This window comes from Scardinius erythrophthalmus (genome assembly GCF_964197995.2).
Source record: "Scardinius erythrophthalmus genome assembly, chromosome: 2".
NCBI classification, from domain to species: domain Eukaryota; kingdom Metazoa; phylum Chordata; class Actinopteri; order Cypriniformes; family Leuciscidae; genus Scardinius; species Scardinius erythrophthalmus.
In genome coordinates, this window is record NC_138222.1 from 43,480,232 (window position 1) to 43,501,782 (window position 21,551).

General features: G+C 39.2%; 2 protein-coding genes across 10 annotated transcripts in view; both read right to left on the reverse strand.

Moving 5' to 3' along the window:
• fam189a1 (family with sequence similarity 189 member A1) overlaps window positions 1–13,637 on the reverse strand; it is a 139,459-nt gene extending 125,822 nt beyond the window's left edge. For both annotated transcript variants that reach the window (XM_081347184.1, XM_081347183.1), the window contains exon 1: window positions 12,981–13,637. In XM_081347184.1, coding sequence (XP_081203310.1) covers window positions 12,981–13,205 — 225 coding nt within the window. In that variant the 5' untranslated portion in view covers window positions 13,206–13,637. The remainder of the gene's footprint in view (window positions 1–12,980) is intronic.
• Window positions 13,638–15,500: 1,863 nt separating this feature from the next.
• tjp1a (tight junction protein 1a) overlaps window positions 15,501–21,551 on the reverse strand; it is an 85,824-nt gene continuing 79,773 nt past the window's right edge. For 4 of the 8 annotated variants that reach the window (XM_081358563.1, XM_081358559.1, XM_081358562.1 and 1 more), the window contains 4 exons: window positions 20,919–21,354; window positions 20,426–20,643; window positions 20,025–20,168; window positions 15,501–17,382 (listed from right to left, as the gene is read on the reverse strand). In XM_081358563.1, the coding sequence (XP_081214689.1) occupies window positions 17,288–17,382; window positions 20,025–20,168; window positions 20,426–20,643; window positions 20,919–21,354 (893 nt within the window). In that variant the 3' untranslated portion in view covers window positions 15,501–17,287. The remainder of the gene's footprint in view (window positions 17,383–20,024; window positions 20,169–20,425; window positions 20,644–20,918; window positions 21,355–21,551) is intronic. The other 4 variants (XM_081358565.1, XM_081358561.1, XM_081358564.1 and 1 more) reach the window with 2 other exon arrangements.

Here is a 21,551-nt window from a genome sequence, read left to right on the forward strand (position 1 = left end):
CTCCAAATCCACAAAACACATGTGGATTGGTTGGGCAAACTCCCATGAGCTCTCCAGCACCCTATTGAGGGTATAGAGCTGGTCCAGTGTTACACGACCGGGACGAAAACCACACTGTTCCTCCTGAATCCGAGGTTCTACTATCGGCCGGATTCTCCTCTCCAGTACCCTGGCATAGACTTTCCCAGGGAGGCTGAGAAGTGTGATCCCCCTATAGTTGGAGCACACCCTCCGGTCCCCCTTCTTGAAAAGAGGGACCACCACCCCGGTCTGCCAGTCCAAAGGCACTGTCCCCAACCGCCACGCGATGCTGCAGAGGCGTGTCAGCCAAGACAGCCCCACAACATCCAGAGACTTGAGGTACTCAGGGCGGATCTCATCCCCCCCCGGTGCCTTGCCACCGAGGAGTTTCTTGACTACCTCGGTGACTTCAGCTTGGGTGATGGACGATTCCGCCTCTGAGCCCTCAGCCTCTGCTTCCTCAATGGAAGACGTGACGGCGGGATTGAGGAGATCCTCGAAGTATTCCTTCCACCGTCCGGTGATATCCCCAGTCGAGGTCAACAGCTGCCCACCTCCACTGTAAACAGCGTTGGTAGGGCCGTGCTTCCCCCTCCTGAGGCGCCGGACGGTTTGCCAGAATCTCTGAGGCCGACCGATAGTCCTTCTCCATGGCCTCACCGAACTCCTCCCAGGCCCGAGTTTTTGCCTCCACAACCACCCGGGCTGCAGTCCGCTTGGCCCGTCGGTACCCATCAGCTGCCTCAGGAGTCCCACAAGCCAGCCAGGCCCGATAGGACTCCTTCTTCAGCTTGACGGCATCCCTTACTTCCGGTGTCCACCACCGGGTTCGGGGATTGCCGCCTCGACAGGCACCGGAGACCTTACAGCCACAGCTCCGAGTGGCCGCGTTGACAATGGAGGTGGAGAACATGGTCCACTTGGACTCAATATCTCCAGACTCCCTCGGGATCTGGTCGAAGCTCTGCCGGAGGTGGGAGTTGAAAATCTCTCTGACAGGAGATTCGGCCAAACGTTCCCAACAGACCCTCACAGTACGTTTGGGTCTGCCGAGTCTGTCCAGCTTCCTCCCCTGCCATCGGATCCAACTCACCACCAGGTGGTGATCAGTTGACAGCTCCGCCCCTCTCTTCACCCAAGTGTCCGAGACATACGGCCGGAGGTCGGATGAAACGACCACACAGTCGATCATTGACCTCCGGCCTAGGGTGTCCTGGTGCCATGTGCACTGATGGACACCCTTATGCTTGAACATGGTGTTCGCTATGGACAAGCTGTAACTAGCACAGAAGTCCAATAACAGAACACCGCTCGGGTTCAGATCAGGGGGGCCGTTCCTCCCAATCACGCCCCTCCAGGTGTCACTGTCGCTACCCACGTGGGCGTTGAAGTCCCCCAGTAGAACGACGGAGTCCCCAGTCGGAGCACTTTCCAGCACCCCTCCCAGAAACTCCAAGAAGGCCGGGTACTCTGCACTGCCGTTCGGCCCGTAGGCACAAACGACAGTGAGAGACCTATCCCCGACCCGAAGGCGCAGGGAAGCGACCCTCTCGTTCACCGGGGCGAACTCCAACACATGGCGGCTGAGCTGGGGGGCTATAAGTAAACCCACACCAGCCCGCCGCCTCTCACCATGGGCAACTCCAGAGTGGTGAAGAGTCCATCCTCTCTCGAGAAGTGTGGTTCCAGAGCCCAAGCCGTGCGTAGAGGTGATCCCAACTATCTCTAGTTGGAATCTCTGAACCTCACGCACAACCTCAGGCTCCTTCCCCGCCAGAGAGGTGACGTTCCATGTCCCTAGAGCTAGATTCCGCGTCCAGGGATCGGGTTGTCTAGGCCCCCGCTTCCGACTGCCGCCCGATCCACTTAGCACCGGCCCCTTACGGTCCCTCCTGCAGGTGATGGGTCCACGGGAGGGTGGCCCCATGTCGCTCCTTCGGGCTGAGCCCGGCCAGACCCCATGGGGGGAGGCCCGACCACCAGGCGCTCGCATACGAGCCCCAACCCCGGGCCTGGCTCCAGGGTGGGGCCCCGGCTGCGCCATGCCGGGCGACGTCACGGTCCTCGAATTTATAGTCGTCATAAGGGTTTTTGAACCGCTCTTAGTCTGACCCGTCACCTAGGACCTGTTTGCCTTGGGAGACCCCAGACAACATAGCTCCTAGGCTCATTCGGGTACTCAAACCCCTCCACCACGGTAAGGTGGCAGTTCAAGGAGGGGTGAAATATTATTACAATTTAAAATAATGGTTCTCTTTTTTAATATACTTTAAAATGTAATTTATTTTTGTGATGCAAAGCTGAATTTTCATCAGCAAGTACTCCAGTATTGGGTGTCTTATGATCCTTCAGAAATCATTCTAATATGATGATTTATGATCAATGTTGGAAACAACAGTTGTGCTGCTTAATATTTTTTTTTTTAACCTGAGATACTTTTTTCAGGATTATTTGATGAATAAAAAGTTAAAAAGAACTGTATTTATTTAGAATAAAAATCTTTTGTAACAATATACACTACCGTTCAAAAGTTTGGGAACAATAACTATTTTTTTTTTAAGAAATTTAATTTAGTACTTTAATTCAACAAGGATGCGTTAAATTGATAAAAGGTGATGGTAACGATTTATATTGTTAGAAATGTTTGTATTTTGAATAAATGCTGTTTATATGAATAAATGCTGTTAACGTTTTACTCATCAATGAATCCTAAAAAAGTATTCCGAAAAAATATATTAAACAGCACAACTGTTTCCATCATTGATAATAACTGAGTATCAAATCATCATATTAGAATGATTTCTGAAGGATCATAAGACACCAAAGACTGGAGTACTTGCTGATGAAAATTCAGCTTTGCATCACAAAAATAAATTACATTTTAAAATATATTAAAAAAGAGAACCATTATTTTACATTGTAATAATATTTCATAATATTACTGTTGTTGTTTTTTTTGTTGTTGTTTTTTTTTAACTGCAGGCTTGATGAGCATAAGAGACTTCTTTCAAAAACATTAAAAATAGTAACGTTTCCAAACTTTTGACTGGTACTGTATATCTATATCAATATATCTATATATCTATATATCTACTGTATATATCTATGTATATCTATATATGTATTAGATATATATCTATCTATATCTATATCTATATATCTATATCTATATCTATCTATCTATCTATCTATCTATCTATCTATCTATCTATCTATCTATCTATCTATCTATCTATCTATCTATCTATCTATATCTATCTATCTATCTATCTATCTATCTATCTATCTATCTATCTATCTATCTATATCTATCTATCTATCTATCTATCTATCTATCTATCTATCTATCTATCTATATCTATATCTATATCTATCTATCTATCTATCTATCTATATATATATATATAGTGCTATGCATAAGTTTAGACACCCATGCTAAAGTTGACTAAAAAGAGGAATAAAAAATCATCTTTTGGAAATTGAACTTAATGCCTTAATTTAAAAAATTAGGAAAAATCCAACCTTTAAGGACACCAATTTTCTTTTTGAATGAATAATGTATCATAAATAAATAAATGTTCTTCCTTAAAATACAGGGTGCATAAGTTTGGACACCCCTATGTTAAATTCCCATAGAGGCAGGCAGATTTTTATTTTTAAAGGCCAGTTACTTCATGGAGCCAGGATACTATGCATCCTGATAAAGTTCCCTTGGCCTTTGGAATTAAAATAGCCCCACATCATCACATAGCCTTCACCACACCTAGAGATTGGCATGGGGTACTTTCCATAAGATCATCTCTCAATGCAAATCAAACTAGCTATTAGGCTAACTGAAATAAAACCATGCCAATCTCTAGGTATGGTGAAGGCTATGTGATGATGTGGGGCTATTTTAATTCCAGAGGCCAAAGGAACTTTATCAGGATGCATAGTATCCTGGATCCATGAAGTAACTGGCCTTTAAAAATAAAAATCTGCCTGCCTCTATGGGAATTTAACATAGAGGTGTCCAAACTTATGCACCCTGTATTTTAAGGAAGAATATTTATTTATTTACGATACATTATTCATTCACAAAGAAAATTGGTGTCCTTAAAGGTTGGATTTTTCCTAATTTTTTAAATTAAGGCATTAAGTTCAGTTTCCAAAAGATGATTTTTTATTCCTCTTTTTAGTCAACTTTAGTATGGGTGTCTAAACTTATGCATTGCACTGTATATATATATATATATATATATATATATATATATATATATATATATATATATATATATATATATATATATATATATATATATATATATAGCCTATATATAGCGCCATAGACCAGGTTTCAGTTGGTCACTGGCACAGTCTATTTCTGTTGCCTCAGCAGCGAATAGCAACGTGCCAACAGTGCGCCAGAACACACCTCGTTTTCAGACCAGCACGCCCATGGGCGCGCAAATGCATTTGCTATGTAAACAACGTGGTGCAGGACGTGAAAATGATAACTGCGTCAGGCTGAAACTAGCAAAAAACACTTGCATCACGCTTGGCGCTGCATTGCGCGGGTGTAAGATAGGGCCCCAAGTATTATTATATAAACATTAAACAACATAAAAAAGGTGTTAGTTCACTGTTAGTTCATGATACCTAATGCATTGACTAATGCAAACTATAACTGAACCTTTTCTGTAAATTGTTACACTTGTGTTTTATGTTTCTGTAAAGGCATGTGATGTGAGGAAAGTAGAATAAATCCAAGTCTGACAGGCAGGGGACAAGAGTCATGATGGGATGGACAGTCTATGTAACTTTAAGTGATAGAGAGAAAGTAACAGTAGCAGATGAGCAATGAGACAAATATTAACAGAAGGGATAGCCTGAGTCCCTGAAGATGAGGCACTCAAATGATAGGAAAAATGAGCCTACTTATAATAAAGAATTGCACAATGAAAATGAATTACTACTGACCGCTGACACCTGAACAGCTTGCAGGCTCACGGGGGAGCTCGTAACGTGCAGTGATTTCTGGGAGTGCACAAAAAATGAGGTCACCGCAAAAGATTAATGACTGAGGCAGACATCACAAAGCTGCACGATACACTCAAACAAAATAACCAGGCGGGAAAAACATGCAAATTGAATCATTGATCAGAATCCATCTAATTAACTATCTAGCACACTTTGTCAGACATAGGTGATTTAACTGTGAGTGGCGTGAGAGCAAATTCAGTAATGGAGTCTTCAGAGGAAAGTGACTGATCCGAAGAGGAGTGTCCGGTCTAGTGAGTGCAAGAGCCCAACTGGGAGGGACCCTTGAGCTCCTGAATTTACTCATCCTTTCCCTGAAACTTCCACATACAAACTAATAAACAAAATCATCTCATCCACCCAAAGAAAACAGGTTTACTGCACTGAACGGCAGAATTGTAACCCAGTCGGTTCCTGTACAAATTATTTTGATAAATGATTTTGCCTTAGTTCCAAAACTACTTTGGCCGAAACCAAATGTAGTAGGTTTTTTTTTTTTTTTTTTTTTTTTTTTTTTGCTGTTTTGGCTGAATATTGTTGGATGCTGAAATTTCGGTGCATTATGAATTGGTAGTACAAATCTAATTAGCTGACTTTATGCAAATTCCAGGAGTACTAGTCCACATGGAAACTACTGTATACCGGTTATTGCACTTTCTTTAATGGCTTGCTATTTGCAGAAATTATGAACTGCGCAAGGAAATCTCATCCAAGTATGGCCACCTGCATCTCAGAAGTTTCATTAAATGAGATCCATCCCACCTCCACCTCTTTAATCATGTTTCATATTCAGAAACAATTACGCAAGGCAATTTAGCCAACCCAGGAAATGAACAACTCCCATCCAGGCCTTTTCTCTCAGGCAAACTTGTAATTTACCAATTAGTATGCAAAGAGATTTTAATTCTGCCAGCTCCACACACAAACCACAAAGGCGATTTTTCCTCTTTAACTCCATGTCTAAACCATTAATCACTAATCAAACCTTTAAATGACGTAGAGACCGACACTTTTAATATGTACCGAAGGTTTTACTGCTGGAATTATACTCTTTTAATGTTAGATACTTATGGATGGAAAAACAGCAGAATAGCTCTTACATCATCAAAACAGCCCTTGTCTTTTCATTGGTCCAGATCCAAGCTCTGATTGCTCATAAATTACAGTGCTATGCATAAGTTTAGACACCCATGCTAAAGTTGACTAAAAAGAGGAATAAAAAAATCATCTTTTGGAAATTTAACTTAATGCCTTAATTAAAAAAATTAGGAAAAATCCACCCTTTAAGGACACCAATTTTCTTTGTGAATGAATAATGTATCGTAAATAAATAAATATTCTTCCTTAAAATACAGGGTGCATACGTTTGGACACCCCTATGTTAAATTCCCATAGAGGCAGGCAGATTTTTATTTTTAAGTATTTTTAAAAAAAAATTTTTTTTTAGGATACTATGCATCCTGATAAAGTTCCCTTGGCCTTTGGAATTAAAATAGCCCCACATCATCACATAGCCTTCACCACACCTAGAGATTGGCATGGGGTACTTTCCATAAGATCATCTCTCAATGCAAATCAAACTAGCTATTAGGCTAACTGAAATAAAAGCATGCCAATCTCTAGGTATGGTGAAGGCTATGTGATGATGTAGGGCTATTTTAATTCCAGAGGCCAAGGGAACTTTATCGGGATGCATAGTATCCTTAAAAATAAATTAAAAAAATACTTAAAAATAAAAATCTGCCTGCCTCTATGGGAATTTAACATAGGGGTGTCCAAACTTATGCACCCTGTATTTTAAGGAAGAACATTTATTTATTTACGATACATTATTCATTCACAAAAAAATTGGTGTCCTTAAAGGTTGGATTTTTCCTAATTTTTTAAATTAAGACATTAAGTTCAGTTTCCAAAAGTGAAAGTCTTTTTAGTCAACTTTAGTATGGGTGTCTAAACTTATGCATAGCACTGTATATTTTTCACATGCTGAAAAATGAAACCAATTTTCACCCAGGCGCATGCAGACTGTTTTATAAAAATGATGTTCATTCAAATACTGAAACAACTGCTATCTTCTTTGTTATCTGGAACTAGGAAAATCCATAAATAAATCTGTAAGATTGGAATCTGTTTTATTTTCCCAATTTTAGCCATAAAATACAATCTGCAAGAAGCTCCTCAGCGAAGAGCGAAAACAAAACATCTGTGTCCAGTGAACAACCCATCTCACTCACATTTGTTCTGCTATTCTCTCTGTCCACCTTTCTCTTTACCTGGCCTTGGTCCTGTTCTTCTTGTTAAAATGTTCCTATGAGGCTTCTCCATCACCCTTTACAAATGTCTCGATGACCCATGTGATGGATTTTTTAATTAATAAAATAGTAAAATGTATATCAAACTAATCATTACTCTAACATCTAAACTTCCCTTTTTAGGCCTAACACTCTAACACTTTGAACAAAATTTACTAAAATGTTCTGTTCTTTGAATATTGTGTCCATGGAAAATTCTGAAGTGCTGACCATGACAGTATAAAAAATATACAGTCTAGAATTGTCTCATGACATATTGAGTAATCAACTGAACTCTTAACCCTTTTCTATTTTTCTAATGATTTGAGATTAGGGCTGGGCGATATATCGCATGACATTGTCAGGCGCATCTCGTCAGTAAAGCCGGTTCCTTGATTAGTAGTAAATCGCCATCACCTGCTTTCAGATGGAGCGGCATTCACAAAGAGCTGTTAACTGACAAGCTGAGCCATATCGCATTAATATCGCGGACGCATCGCCTGCGATAATTAATGCGATATGGCTCAGCTAAGCTTGTCAGTTAACTATGGCTCTGTGTTGTAAATGCCGCTCCATCTGAAAGCAGGTGATGGCGATTTACTACTAATCAAGGAACCAGCTTTACTGACGAGATGGCGATATATCGCCCAGCCCTATTTGAGATCTAAGTTTGCTCCTACCTAGTAACAGAAGGGTTTGCATATGAAGAACCAATCATATTGTAGGTAAATTATATAATGTTTCATGTCATTTTTGCCATGCTCCTATTCTATAAAAACTGTTGTATTCCTTTTGCTGGTGGGATTCTCTCTGAAATTTTTCTGAGATCCTCCGGCCGTGATTAAAGCATATTCGAAGTTAGGCCAGGGACTCGGCCAACGTCGATGAGGAGAAGCACTAGACTATAAATATGATTGAACGGGGACGTCGATTGTAGACGAGACCCAGAGAAACTAACGTCGACTGTAGACGTTCGGGGATGTCGATTGTATACGAGACGTTTAAAATAAATCTACCACACCCATCAGCCAACACTCAGAACGCAGTGAAAAGAAACAAACAATAAGTATGATGTATTGAATGCGATGCATGGAAAAGGGTCCAAAATGGTGAGTGAGGCAACGGAGGCTCTTCCTTGGCCAAGTAAGAAATGAGTTCTGGGATGAAGTAAACAATGGTGACCACAATGAAATGAGCTGATTAAACTGAGCTAGGGAGAACTGACAGTGTTTTTATTTGTGGGTATGCTGAAATGAAGAGGAAGGGAAAAGACAGGGATGGATTAGAAGAGCTAAAAGGAAAAGTTAAGGTTATCCTTATGAGGTTAAGAGATGATGCATTTGGAACTTCTGGAAATAAACCAAGTCTCGCACTCATTATCCAACCTGATCTCATGGGAAAACGTACAAATTCTACGAGGTGGCTAATTCATACGAATTCATACGACCGAATTCATACGATTTGCAAAATCCTACATATTTTACGAATTACCCAATTCGTATGAATTCATACGAATGACCTACCCCTGACCCCGCCCCTAAACCTACCCATCATGTGGGTTTAGACAAATCGTACAAATTCGTACGAGTGAGGTCGTGAGATTGTGTTGCATTATCGCATGTAGACGTAATAAATGAATACGCCCTCCTTCCACCCATCATGATTAAAAGTCAAATTTAGACTGCAATGCTTCAGTGTCTTGCGTGTGAAACCACATAATGCCCACGCACGAACTCCTACATACTCATGGGTCACACATATATTAGTACTGCATGGTGAAGAAAAGCTTAATATTTGAAAACATAACTTTAAATTATGAGCAGTGATTTCTATAAGCAGGAGTTTGATGATTTCCTCCAGTTCTAAATCTCTACGGCTGTGTTACAAGAGTCAGTTCTAATGCTTGACAAATGTGCAGTGTCTCTACAGCAGAAGCTCACGCTCAGCTGGATGAGAAGCTGACATCAGAGATTTGAGAATGTGGGATCATGCAGTTAATAAAAGACGTGAATTTCTGTCCGAGCCCTTCATATTAGAAATGCAGAGATCATCAGTGGTTTTTTTTGATTAAATGTTACATTTTTATGATTGAATTAATTATTAGCTGCAGTTTCCTCACCACTGTTTGGGAAACCCTTGTCTAGCTCACTTGTACAGTATGTCATTTGTAGTGTATATGAACAAATAAACACAGCCTTGGTAAGCATAAGAGACTTTAAAAATATATTTAAAAAAAATCTTATACCAACCCTAAACTTTTGAGTAGTGTACGTCAGCAAAGAAGCTGAGTCATTAAACAGGAAGCGCAAGCTTTGATTAAATATTACATGGGCAAAAAAAAAAGCTATATTTTTTTTATATTTTTGCATGGATGAATTGTTGACATTAGTAACATGCATTAAGAAAATAGGGTAGGTATTGAATTCATGCGGACTTAAAAATTGATTACTGCTTTGGTATGACTGAATATGGATCCATGTAAATGTACTTATTGACAAAGACAATATGGGTTTGAGTGTGCTGTGAACTCAAACACACACTAAACAGTGCTGGTTATTTTTTCTGTTTCAGTGTTGCTATTCACCAGGCAGGAAACAGTTCGGGTCTGTGTGGAATGTGATATGACAGAGGGTCATTTCATATAAGCCTGTCAGGCCTAATTTTGTTACCCTGGTGAAATGTCTGTTTATGGATGTCATAGTTCCAACACTCTTCTGTCATACCAGCACTGAAGATTCTCTCCTTCAGTCTATGATGGCCTTTGAATGAAAGGATCTGTGTTTGAACAGAACAACAAAATGGCTTGTTGCATGAAGGAGGAAAAGCATGAGTTAAATTCTCACATGAAGCTGGATTAACAAATATAATTATGTGCACACATAAAAAAAAAAATAAAAAAAAATCACAGCTCTCCTGCTGATCAAGCCTCCCTGCTGTGGCCAAAGATTTGATGCAGGCTCTGTGCGTCTTTCTGATGTTACAACAAAGACAGAAGGATGAGAGATGAGGGGGAGGTCGGGAACATGGCCAGCAGAAAGCAGAGAGAAAAGATGTAGGGGTTCTTAACATGACCTTACAGTTAACCTTAAGTCTTACCAGAAATAAAAGCATTACACTTTTTTTCTTTTTTGAACCATTATCCTGATCTATACACAAGATATTCTCCATTCATTTTAACCAATAAAAAAAATCGATTAAGGTTCAGGAACCTGTCTGATTGGTGGATCTCACATCCGATCCCGAGGGGTCACAATATACTGTTGTATTTAGCACTACAGCATAACGACACAAACGCTTCTGCTTTCTTTCTTTTCTTTTCAAGCAGTGACAGCAGTATCCTACAGTGTAACATACTCCACCTAAAACTATATTTTGAACTTTTCTGAAATTTTTTTATTTAAATAAAATAAATAAAAAAAACTTACATTTAGGACCTAATATTTCCATACAGAATACATAGAATATTTGTACTTTGTATAGATTTGAAAAATTATTTTAAAATACCACAAATTAATTAAGTGAACTCCAAAAAACCTAAAAGATGATTAAAAATGGTAAAAAAGCAAAAAAGAATAGTGACTAGTCCTAGCAGCTAAAATAGGCTATACAGTACACTTTCCATTATGCATTCGTATAAGTTTTAAAATAATGTTGATGTTGACATGTCCATGGTGTTTTACAACTATCTGTATAAGCCGAAAGTTTAATTAAACAATACAAAAGAAAACATGGATTAATATTCATTTTGAAATGGGCTTCATACAAAAGTAAGCTGTCTAATATCAGCAGATACAGATTATCATTAAAACTGAAATCATTATTCGTGAAATAAATAAATAATCGAATCAAGCAAATATATTGGGCATCTTGATAATAAAAAGAAAATCAAATAGATGATATACTGGACACTGGTTCTATGAAGAACCTTCAACATCTATGGAAACTTTCCATTGCACAAAAGGTTATTTATCGTGAAAATAAAAGGTTCTTCAGGTTATTAAAATGTTCTTGACACAAAGAAAAATTGGTTATTTTAAGAACTGTTACTCAAAGGTTCTTTGGGGAAACAAATTTGGTTCTTCTATGGCATCGCTGCAAAAAGCGAGTGTATGTAGGTGATAAGATGAGTGATGTAAAGAAATATCGGCACAAATACATTCTGAAGAATTTAAACCATTTTTTTTTCTGCACAAGAACAAGCACGCATGCTGTTCATCCAACTGCACTGCTCACACCATTAATCCAGACTCTGATTGGTTAGTAATTCTGCAGAGCTCCATTATGCACCAGCCACCCAGTGAGGAGAACATTTAACCTCAGGCCTGGACACGGCGATCTGCCCCCACCAGAAGCCAGAGGCATATACAAGAAAATCCATGAAATGCATATCAAATCATACTGATACAAGAACCAGCTGAGCTTTCTCATGGCCTCATGTCTCCTTATCTGCTGCATGCACTACATCAGCTGCTGAATGATCAGCGAGCCCTGTTGTTTGACCTCTGACCCCAAGGCTAGTTATCTTTGTCACCACATGTCCCAGTCCCTTCTATATTACTATTTCACAACCATAATTAACACCTATGAACTTTTACATATGTCGTCTATGGTGGGGGAATCAAGGGTGTTTGACTTCATAAATATTCACTGTAGCCGGAATTAAACTTTAAGATGTTAATACTGTCCTACAAAAGATCCTTGTGCAGTGCCTGGTAAGGATGAATCAGAGGGTTGTGCTTATGAGCTTATTAAGGAACAAAGGCAATGTAGTTGAAACCTCTATTCTACATACAGTAGGTAAAAATCACACGGGGTATTTCAGCTTTCACACTTCAGCTAACATTCTCTTCTTTCCTAAAGTTCTTTTCTTTCTGAGCCTTTACTATTATCAAGTTAAAATCTCAATCTAAATCTCAATAAAAATTGAGCATGCCAAGGTCTTTGAAATGCAATAACACAGTAAAAAATAAAATAAAAAATAAAAAATAAAAAAGTGTACAAAATATGTGCAGTGTCAATTACAACATGCAAAATTCAACATTTAGCCTATCTGTACATTAAGAAAATTAGATGAAAAACTATGGCACTAGTATATTGGACAAACTGCATTACATAGCAATGTCTAAAGTAGGCCTATGTACTGTTGTCAGGGACTGTGGAAAAGATTTGCTCTTATTAAGATTAAGTAACAGAATCGTTCCTGTCTGAAAATCTAACAAGGATGCATTAATCAATACTAGTCAGAAACTAACAGCCTGTTGAAATGTTTTCACACAGAACATCAGGCATAAGTGAAATGCACATGAATTCGTCTGATCTCTTTTAATCATCTGGCTTCATTCTGCTGCATGCTGTGGCAATTCACCAACCACAGCCTTTCATAGGTGAGCTCACCTGAGCCCAAGCAATTAAACAGTCCCCCTTCCTCCAGAATTATTCATAGGCCATTTAATTTCGCATTTGGTGAATATGGTTCCGCAGGCTCTCGTTGATGAGCAGCAGAATTGAATCATAAACTAAGAATCAGGCGCGCGTGATGTGATTGCTGACTCTGCAGTTGCTGGGGTCACAAATGGCGCGTAATATCACCTCTCTGTTCAGGGGAAACTAACAACAATACACGATTTTTCAAGAATAAAAACAACTTACCGAGAATCCAGCCCAAAAGGGACACGAATGTCTCACCCTCGGAGATGTAGTAAGGGCCAAAGCGGCGAAACTGACAGCCAAAATGAGACTCCCGAGCACCATCTGTGAAACTCCCAGAGAGAGCATGATGCGAGTCCGGGTTCGAAACTCCCTCAGCCGGGAGAGACTGCGGGACAGAGATACCGGGCTCAGAGACCGACCCCTCGGCATTGCACTGACGGGCATGGTCACGACTAAACAGTTTAATTGAACCAAAACTTGGGTTAAATCAGCGGGCTTCGGGTTTACAGGACACCTCTGGGTCTAGTCACTCCGACATCCACAAAGTAAAGATGAATGCATAGCGTGTTGCCAAGACTCACAGACCATCATCCCGTTACACGAGGAAGCTCACGATGTCCTACTCTCACTGTTCTGAGGATAAGTGCGCTGTTTTCAAGCAAGCAGGTGTTTTATCGAGCGTTATTCAAAATCATTTCAATAAGACAAAGAGGTAAGCTTTGCGAAGACGAGCGCTGAATGGTCGCCCGCTTCGAGGAAATATGCACGGGATAGGTGATCCATCAAATCCGTTCACAGCCGTGACAGTCCGTTAATGAAATACCTCACGGCTCTGAACGGAGAACGTCGTATTCAGTGGGAACGAAATTCGCATCTATCGCGCGTATGTGCGGGCTGCGTGTGACGCGGTTCCGCGACGCGTTTTCAACGTCCAACTTCAGTGTAGAAATGTTCGCTCGGTCTGTGCGTGCAGCCGCAGCCTCGCGCTAGTTGTAGGTGTGTGTGTGTGTGAGCAGGTGCTTGTGTAGAGGAGGAGATGCACTGACGTGTCGCCATATGTAGATTCAGATGGATGGATGCGGGCAACGAACTCGTTTTTGGAACCATAAAAGCTGCGAATGAATGATACGAGTCGACTTAAACTTAGGCTACTTATTCATATTGTTACTTTTCATTAAACTCGCTTTGAGGTTGAGTCTTTGCGTTCGGTAAAATACATGCCATTTAAGCAATGTCACTGGAAAAACATCTGAGCACTGCATCATTGTGAGTGTCACACAATGTGTCATACAAATTAAATCAAACAAGTAGGCTACTTGGTATCCGGTAACAGTCCGGTTTCAGACCAAAATCGATTATTTAGTTTGTATGTGTTTTCTTCGATAAAAAGCTAAAGCATCAAGCTTCACGTGCCATCGAGCAACACGCAGGCTGAAAGCAGGACTGGAACCACGTGTGTGAATGGAGCGGAGTGACAGAGAGTTCCCCTCCCTGGGCGTTCTGTATTGATTCTACTGGAGATCCTGTCCGGGGTTTCCATTTCTCACTGCCCCAATAAAGACAGCGAGAGGAACCCGTTCTAATTAGCTATCATGAGCCGACGATCTGATTTTCCAAAACGGGGTTCTCTCGGTGGACAAATTAACGTCGACTTGTTGTGAGATAAAACACCGACGTTTCGACTAAACAAACAGCTCTTCGCTGACCTACTCGTGTAAATCTCAATTAACACTTAAAGTGACCCAATGCTGTTAGTATGCTTGACACGCCGATCAACCAATCAAATGTTTATTTCCGATTTTTTTTTTTAAATCCAAATCAGTAACATACATGACAAAAAATGACTTGTAAGTTTGCATGAATATATGGTTACGTATTTTACAAACTAACTGTGTAGTATGCATTAAAATGCAGATTGTTCTTATTTCATGTGAACATTTTGCATGGCTGGAGTAAATGGCCCTATTACCAGACCTGTTTAATTCCAGTTTGAGCCTATGAAAAATGTCTCTGTCAAGGCTCCTTAAGGAAGCATGTTAAACATGTCATAATATACAAAGACCAAACTACCATATTTGGTAGGCTACATGTAATATTTACAGAGTCTGTAGTTAATATAGCCTATCTTTAAGATAACCGTGTCTCACATATACATGTAAATATATCAGCAGTCACATTTGTTAACAGGAAAACTAAAGCCACATTTTCAATAATTAACTGACTGATATATTTTGTAAAGATTAGATTTAAACCTACCACATGAAACAAAAAGTTCAAATAAATATGCATTTTGCTTGATAGTAAAATAATACTATCATTAATAATAACACTTTGTTTACAAAGTTATATTATTAGTAGTTTGTTTTCTTCAGTTAAAAGAGGAATAAAACACACACACTTAACTTTTATTATTTCTTTAAACAAGGCATGCCGTTTAATTTGGGTATTCATGGAGTAGAAGTGATCATTTAGCTGGGCTTGATTAAACCAACTCGACTAAAGGTACAGTAATATATTCAAATCAGTTTTAGAATGGCCAGACGCAATGAACGTTGTGAATGAATCTGGCAGTAAAGCATTTGCGCCATCTGCAGGCCAACAAGTGTCACTACACACTATACTGCAGTCAGTGCACTGTCGCAATGAAACATTTTAAAAGTCACCTTGCTGCAACTTATACACCTACTGCACCTACAACTACGGAAAAATCCCTAATAAAATGACGACATAGTGTATTTTAAAAATGATTTATTTTTTAATACAGTGGCATACTGGAAATTGTGTTGAAAAGGGAACAAACTCTGCCACACGTGAATAGCTAATGACCAGTCAAAGCTGTGTTATAATGTCTAAAGAAAAAAAAGAAAGAAAAAAAAAGTCTTCCGGCGTGCCATAATAAATCTATTAGTACAAAAATACATTTCAGGACACACAATGTAGCATCCAGTATCACAAATAAATGCATGGAACACATTTCAAGCACACCGTTTAAAAGAAACAGGTTTTGAGAATAGTTTACATCAAGCACTTTCTTTTGTAAATAAAGAATAAAAAGATGGTTATTATTAAAAACCGCTTACATTTAGTGTGTATCTGTAGAAAATGTGATATTATTACTGCCAAGTACACGTTCCAAGGCTCAAGGGTAGAACCAGAATACAAAGACAAACCGTTTTAATTTCATTCATCCTCTTTTATAAACGTTTTCCCCCTTTAAGTTTTATACAAAATAATAAAGACATACAAAAAAAGTCATTTACAAACCAAAAATGAAGGCAATATGCTAGCTTTATGTACAGCCAATTGATATCCGTCCTCCCATCTTTTATTTGTGTTTCTCTTTGAAAGTCATGTGCATAGCAGATAAAAAGAGAAAACCTGTTCTTAGACTTTACGCTGTTTGTGTGTGCAACACCCATGTTTATTTGTACAGCGGGTTGACAAAAATGGCAGAAAGACAACTTCAGTTTCTTCATAATTTAGCATTAGAACAACTTAGCAAAAAGAAACCAAAAAGGTTTTCGTTATTGAAAAAAGTGTGTCGTTTCAGATAAGGCATCACTGCTTTACATGGAGTGTTTGAGAGAGAGAGAGAGAGAGGGAGAAAGAATCTGGAAGAGAAAGAGGGGAGAGGAAAGAGCAGCAGTCTTCACACCTGAGTCAAAGCACATGCATAGATCTCGACACAGCAGGAATGTTCCAGTGCTCAAGTTCACAGGTCTGTGAGGAGGCTAGTGGTGTCTACAAAGGAGCCATTAAAAAAGGTGAGCCTTAAGTGACGTGTCCTTGGCTAGAAAACTTCCCTCTGTATATTCTTCATATGCCATTTCTCTCCGACTCTTTCCTTAAAGCTCTTATCTAGCACTGATCCTGCACCTTGACATGATACAAGACAGGAAACGTGTCAGATGTACACTTCAACTGCTCGATTGAAAATCCTAAAACTAGAATTCGATATTCTAGAAAAGTTGCACTATACATTATAATCATAACGTTATAGTGTGCATACTATATAAAGTGAAAATACATTTGCAGATTAATATAGTCTATACGTTTAAGTAGCCTAGGCTGAATGGAAGAACCTAATAAATCCTTTAAAAAATAAACACAAGTTGTGTGTCGCAAAGTATTACAGTTGGCTTACAGTGTGAATATTAATTGGTCAGTGGCACAGAGCATGCAGTCCATCAATGGTTAATGTCTGTTTTTGTTATCCTCGAAAGCCTTTAAAAGCACTTAAAAAAGAAGTGAAAGATAAAGCAAACATGAAGAGGACGATGAGGAGATTAAAACAGCACTTCATAGAAATGTAACCCTCCCTCCGGTCTCTGAGGTTACCGTAAACAAGCCAGAGCACAGTCAGGAGACCCTTCATTTAGTGTAGCATAGTGCGTAGCCTTCGTGTGTGTGTGTGTGTGTGTGTGTGTGTGTGTGTGTGTATGAGTATGTGTGTCTCCATAAGGGGGAAGGTCCTCTCTCTTTTAAACTGGTTCCACATTCAGTAAAGGGACCTGCTGTTGCCCTCCTCAGAAATGGTCAATAAGCACAGACACACAGTTGGCTCCAACCAGGTAGTTGGGATCTCCAGGGAGAGATTTGTTCTGCCAACTCTTAGGATCACCTGGATAAATAACAAAAAAATGCAGATGAATATGGATTTATGAATTGAGAGTAAGATCAATCATTGCGGTCACAAGTTTGGAGTCAGTTTCATTTTTTTTAATGAAAGAAAGAAAAGAGACTTTTACATTGTTATTGTTACATAAAAATATATATCAAATAAACGCTGTTCTTTTTAACCCTCTAATTATTTAATAATCCTGAAAAAATAGCACACAGCACTGTTTTCAACATTGATAATAATTATTAGAATGATTTCTGAAGGATCATGTGACACTGAATTAGCAATGATGCTGAAAATTCAGCTTTAGCATCACGGGTATAAATCACATTTGAAAATATATTCAAATAGAAAAGAGTTATTTTAAATTGTAACAATATTTCACAGTATAATTGTTTTTACTGTACTTTAGATCCACTAAATGCAGCTTTGGTGAACATAAGAGACTTCTTTCAAAAACATTTAAAAAAAATCTCGCCGACTCCAAACTTTTGAACAGTTGTGTATGTATTATACATCACGTATATGCAGTGACAGAAAAAAAAAAAATGAATTAAACATTAAATTAAGCCACATGCATGCTTGTTTTCTAGTCAGATCCACGATTCTAAAGCCAACAAAACACTGTGGCGTAAAACAAAACACACGTTTGGAGAAAAGTAAACAAAACTATAAACGAGGTGCATTATTTTTTAGCATATTTCAACAGCTGTATCAGTACAATATTGTGCAATTTTAGCAATTGTTCTCTTTGGTTTGCATGAAGGAAAGAGAGGAGCGTAGCGGGACGCTCCGAGATAAGACAGGCTCTCAGCATGCGTTATTTGTTCTGATAGAGATAATCAGCAGAGCCAGAGCAATAACCAATAAGCTCATATCCTAAGGTGCGGTAATGCATAAGAACAAGGTTGTTTTTTCATTCATCAAGGTGAAGTGTGCAATTTCTGTACGACTAGCGGCACCAAACAGAACGGGGGGTGGGGGGGGGGGGACGAGTCAAGTTTCAAACAAACAAACGTACGTTCTGTTTGGTGGTTTTATGGTGAATAAATTACACACTTTATCTTCAAAAACGATTGATCATACAATTTTTGAGCTCATTTATAGAGGACCTCAGGATTTCAGCGCTCTTTTGCACTCTGCTGTGAACTCCATCAGAACAACTGTGTTAAAGTAGTTAGATAAACGCTCTCTTTCCAAGAGAGTGCAGGGGAATTTGCCTTGAACTATGGACAAATGATGGCCTTGCTTTAAAATATGCAGATTAGAGGCAAAGGCCTGTAATGGTTTTGGATGAGGCAGGAGTCTCCGATCTCTCCACTGCACATTCAGAACGAGAGGTTCATTAAAAGGTTAATACAGGGTGGTCCGAGGTTTACCAATAAGAGTTATATAGAGACGAATGAGTGAAACAAGAGAGAGAGAAATTAAGACCCAGGGAAAAACATTTGCTGATCTCCATTAGCGGGACGAAGGCAATTCCAGCATCTCTGCATATTCAGACATTTGGGTGGCTGTGTGAGAATCAGTTCAATACACAAATAATATTATGAGTGAATTATGATTAATAGATGTGAATTCACATGGGCTAATTCATGAAATCATGAGACTCAAGTGAAGATGGCAAACAACCTATTCAGATCTCTGATTATTTAACTAACCTCGAAGGAGAAATTGAGCAGTTCAGTGCCTTGATCGAGAGAACACAAAGGCCTATGAAAACGAATCTGCCCAGCGAAAACTACACTAATTTGTTGGGCCCTGCAAAATACAAACCATCTGCCAAAACAAATGTACTTTCTCCAATGCAAAATATCCATTCAGTAAAATATAATGGATATGTTGTCATTCACTAATGGAACAATTATTTATTTTAGAAATATTTAATAAAATTCCAATTTGTTCAATTTTTTTCTTAGTTATCACATCCAGTTCCTTTTATGAAAAATCTAAATGTGTAACATTTATTCCCTCATAGAATATACACTACCGTTCAAATGTTTGGGGTCAATTTGAAATAACTGTTTTCTATTTCAGTACATTCTAAAATGTAATTTATTCCTGTGATGGCAAAGCTGAATTTTCAGCAGCCATTAGTCCAGTCGTCAGTCACGCGATCCATTAGAAATGCTGAAAACAATTGTGCTACTTTAATACTTTTGTGGAAACATTTTAAATTAACGAATAGAAAGATCTTTTGAATTATAAATGTATTTACTGTCGCTTTTGATCAATTTAATGCATCCTGTCTGAATAAAAATATGAAAGTATAGCCCAAAACTTTTGAACAGTAGTGTATGTGCGCATGTATCCAAATACCTAGATGATGGAAATAATAGATTTATTGTAATGTGAAAGGTGAATTATCACACCTGGTTTTAAAAGAGACACTTGGTTTAAATAGACCTTAAATAAACCACATCAATGAATGAGCAGACTGGAATTAGTGAGTCAGTGAGATAAGATAAATGACTAAAATATTAGTCATATTTAGTGGTATAATAAAATAAAGGTTAACAAATGACTGGTCATATGGAGGTGTGAATAAGAAAATGCATAATGAAAAAAAGGCCCACAACCAAACAAGTTGTCACAAAGCCATCCCAAACGACCCCAAAAAGGACAGAGAGAGGACAGCGTACCCGACGAGGAGTCGGATGATTTTAGAGCAAAAGACCAACCATCAGGGGTCATAGACGCACAGTGAGGTAGGCGGAGCTCCACTGGCTTCAGGAACTTCAGACCGTGGGGACCACACATCACCAGAGGACTCAGCAGAGTTTCACCTGAAAATAAAAACTTGTTCCTTTAGCATTTGCTCTACACTCAAGCACACAACTGTATATGAACAGACAATGTTTCTCATAAAGCTACAAATTTAGTACTGATAAGCTCACTTGCATTTTGAGTACAGGTTAGTTCATGTATCAATAAAAAAATAATCTGGATCAAATTCTGGATTACCAGGTTTCTTTCACAGATCAGAAAATGACAAAAATGTCAGAATCTTCTGCCCCTTGAGTTAAAAAGATGCGTGACTGACCTTTCTCTTTGTCCAGAGGTGGCAGGATGCTGTTATCCCGACACACTTTGAAGTAGATCTCTTGCTCCACGCCATCAGGAATCGCTCCCTGAGGGATAATGATGCTCACCCCCGTCTCAATGGAACTCAGGACCCCGCCGTTACAGTTGAAGATGCCCCGCGCCGTCGCCACCACCGTGTGGCTGTCATCGTCGTCGTCGTCCTCCAAAGCACTTGGGCTGGAAAGAGGAAAAATTAAATAAGATAAACCTACTTTTTGACTCCTCTGATCTTTAGTTCTTTATTGTAAAAATAAATCTAGCTATAGCAGAAAAGTAATATCAGTAGACAAATTTCTAGTTCTACTGATTGTTATAATGTTTTTCTGTTTTGTGTCCTACATTTACTTATTTTTTTATTAAATGAATTAAGTAATATCTAATTTACTTCATGTTATAGTTTTAGCACGAAAAAAAAGTAAGCTTGACAATTACGGAGCTAGTTTCTAGTGTACCTGACAGGTATTGCCTTTGGTACGGCGTTGATGTTGTTCTGCTGGTATTTCGGTTTCTGGTCCATGGTGCGGGTGAAGGTGTCCAGGCCGCTGTCATGGTCTGTCGACTGGGGTGAGCTCTGTGGTTTGGCTGTGGTACTGATAGGAACTTTCGCATTATCTTTCTTATTTTGAGAGTCATTAGGCAAGAGGTTGTGGTTGAACTTGGGGCTGTCAAACTTGCGTTCGAAGGGCCTTGCAGAGGTGGTGTACGGCTTGGGCACAAAACGGTTGTAGCTGGACGTGGCAGTGCTGTTGGTCTTTGGAGGTTCACCAGTGCCGTTAACAGGAGATTTCTCTGGGAAGCTTTTCTGAGGCAGGTAAGTGCTCTGAACTTTGTCTTCATGACTGGGAGGCTTCACTTTGGGAGATCCGTGTGGGTCTAGCGGTGGGGTCACTGTGTGAGATAGGAAGATTATGTGTATGTGAATAAGTCTCTTATGTTCACCAAGGCTGCATTTATTTGATTAAAATACAGTAATATTGTGAAATATTATTACAATTTATAACTCAGTTCCATTTTAAAAATGTAATTCATTCTTTTGATGGCAAAGCTGAATTTTCAGCACCCTTACTCCAGTCTTCCGTGTCACA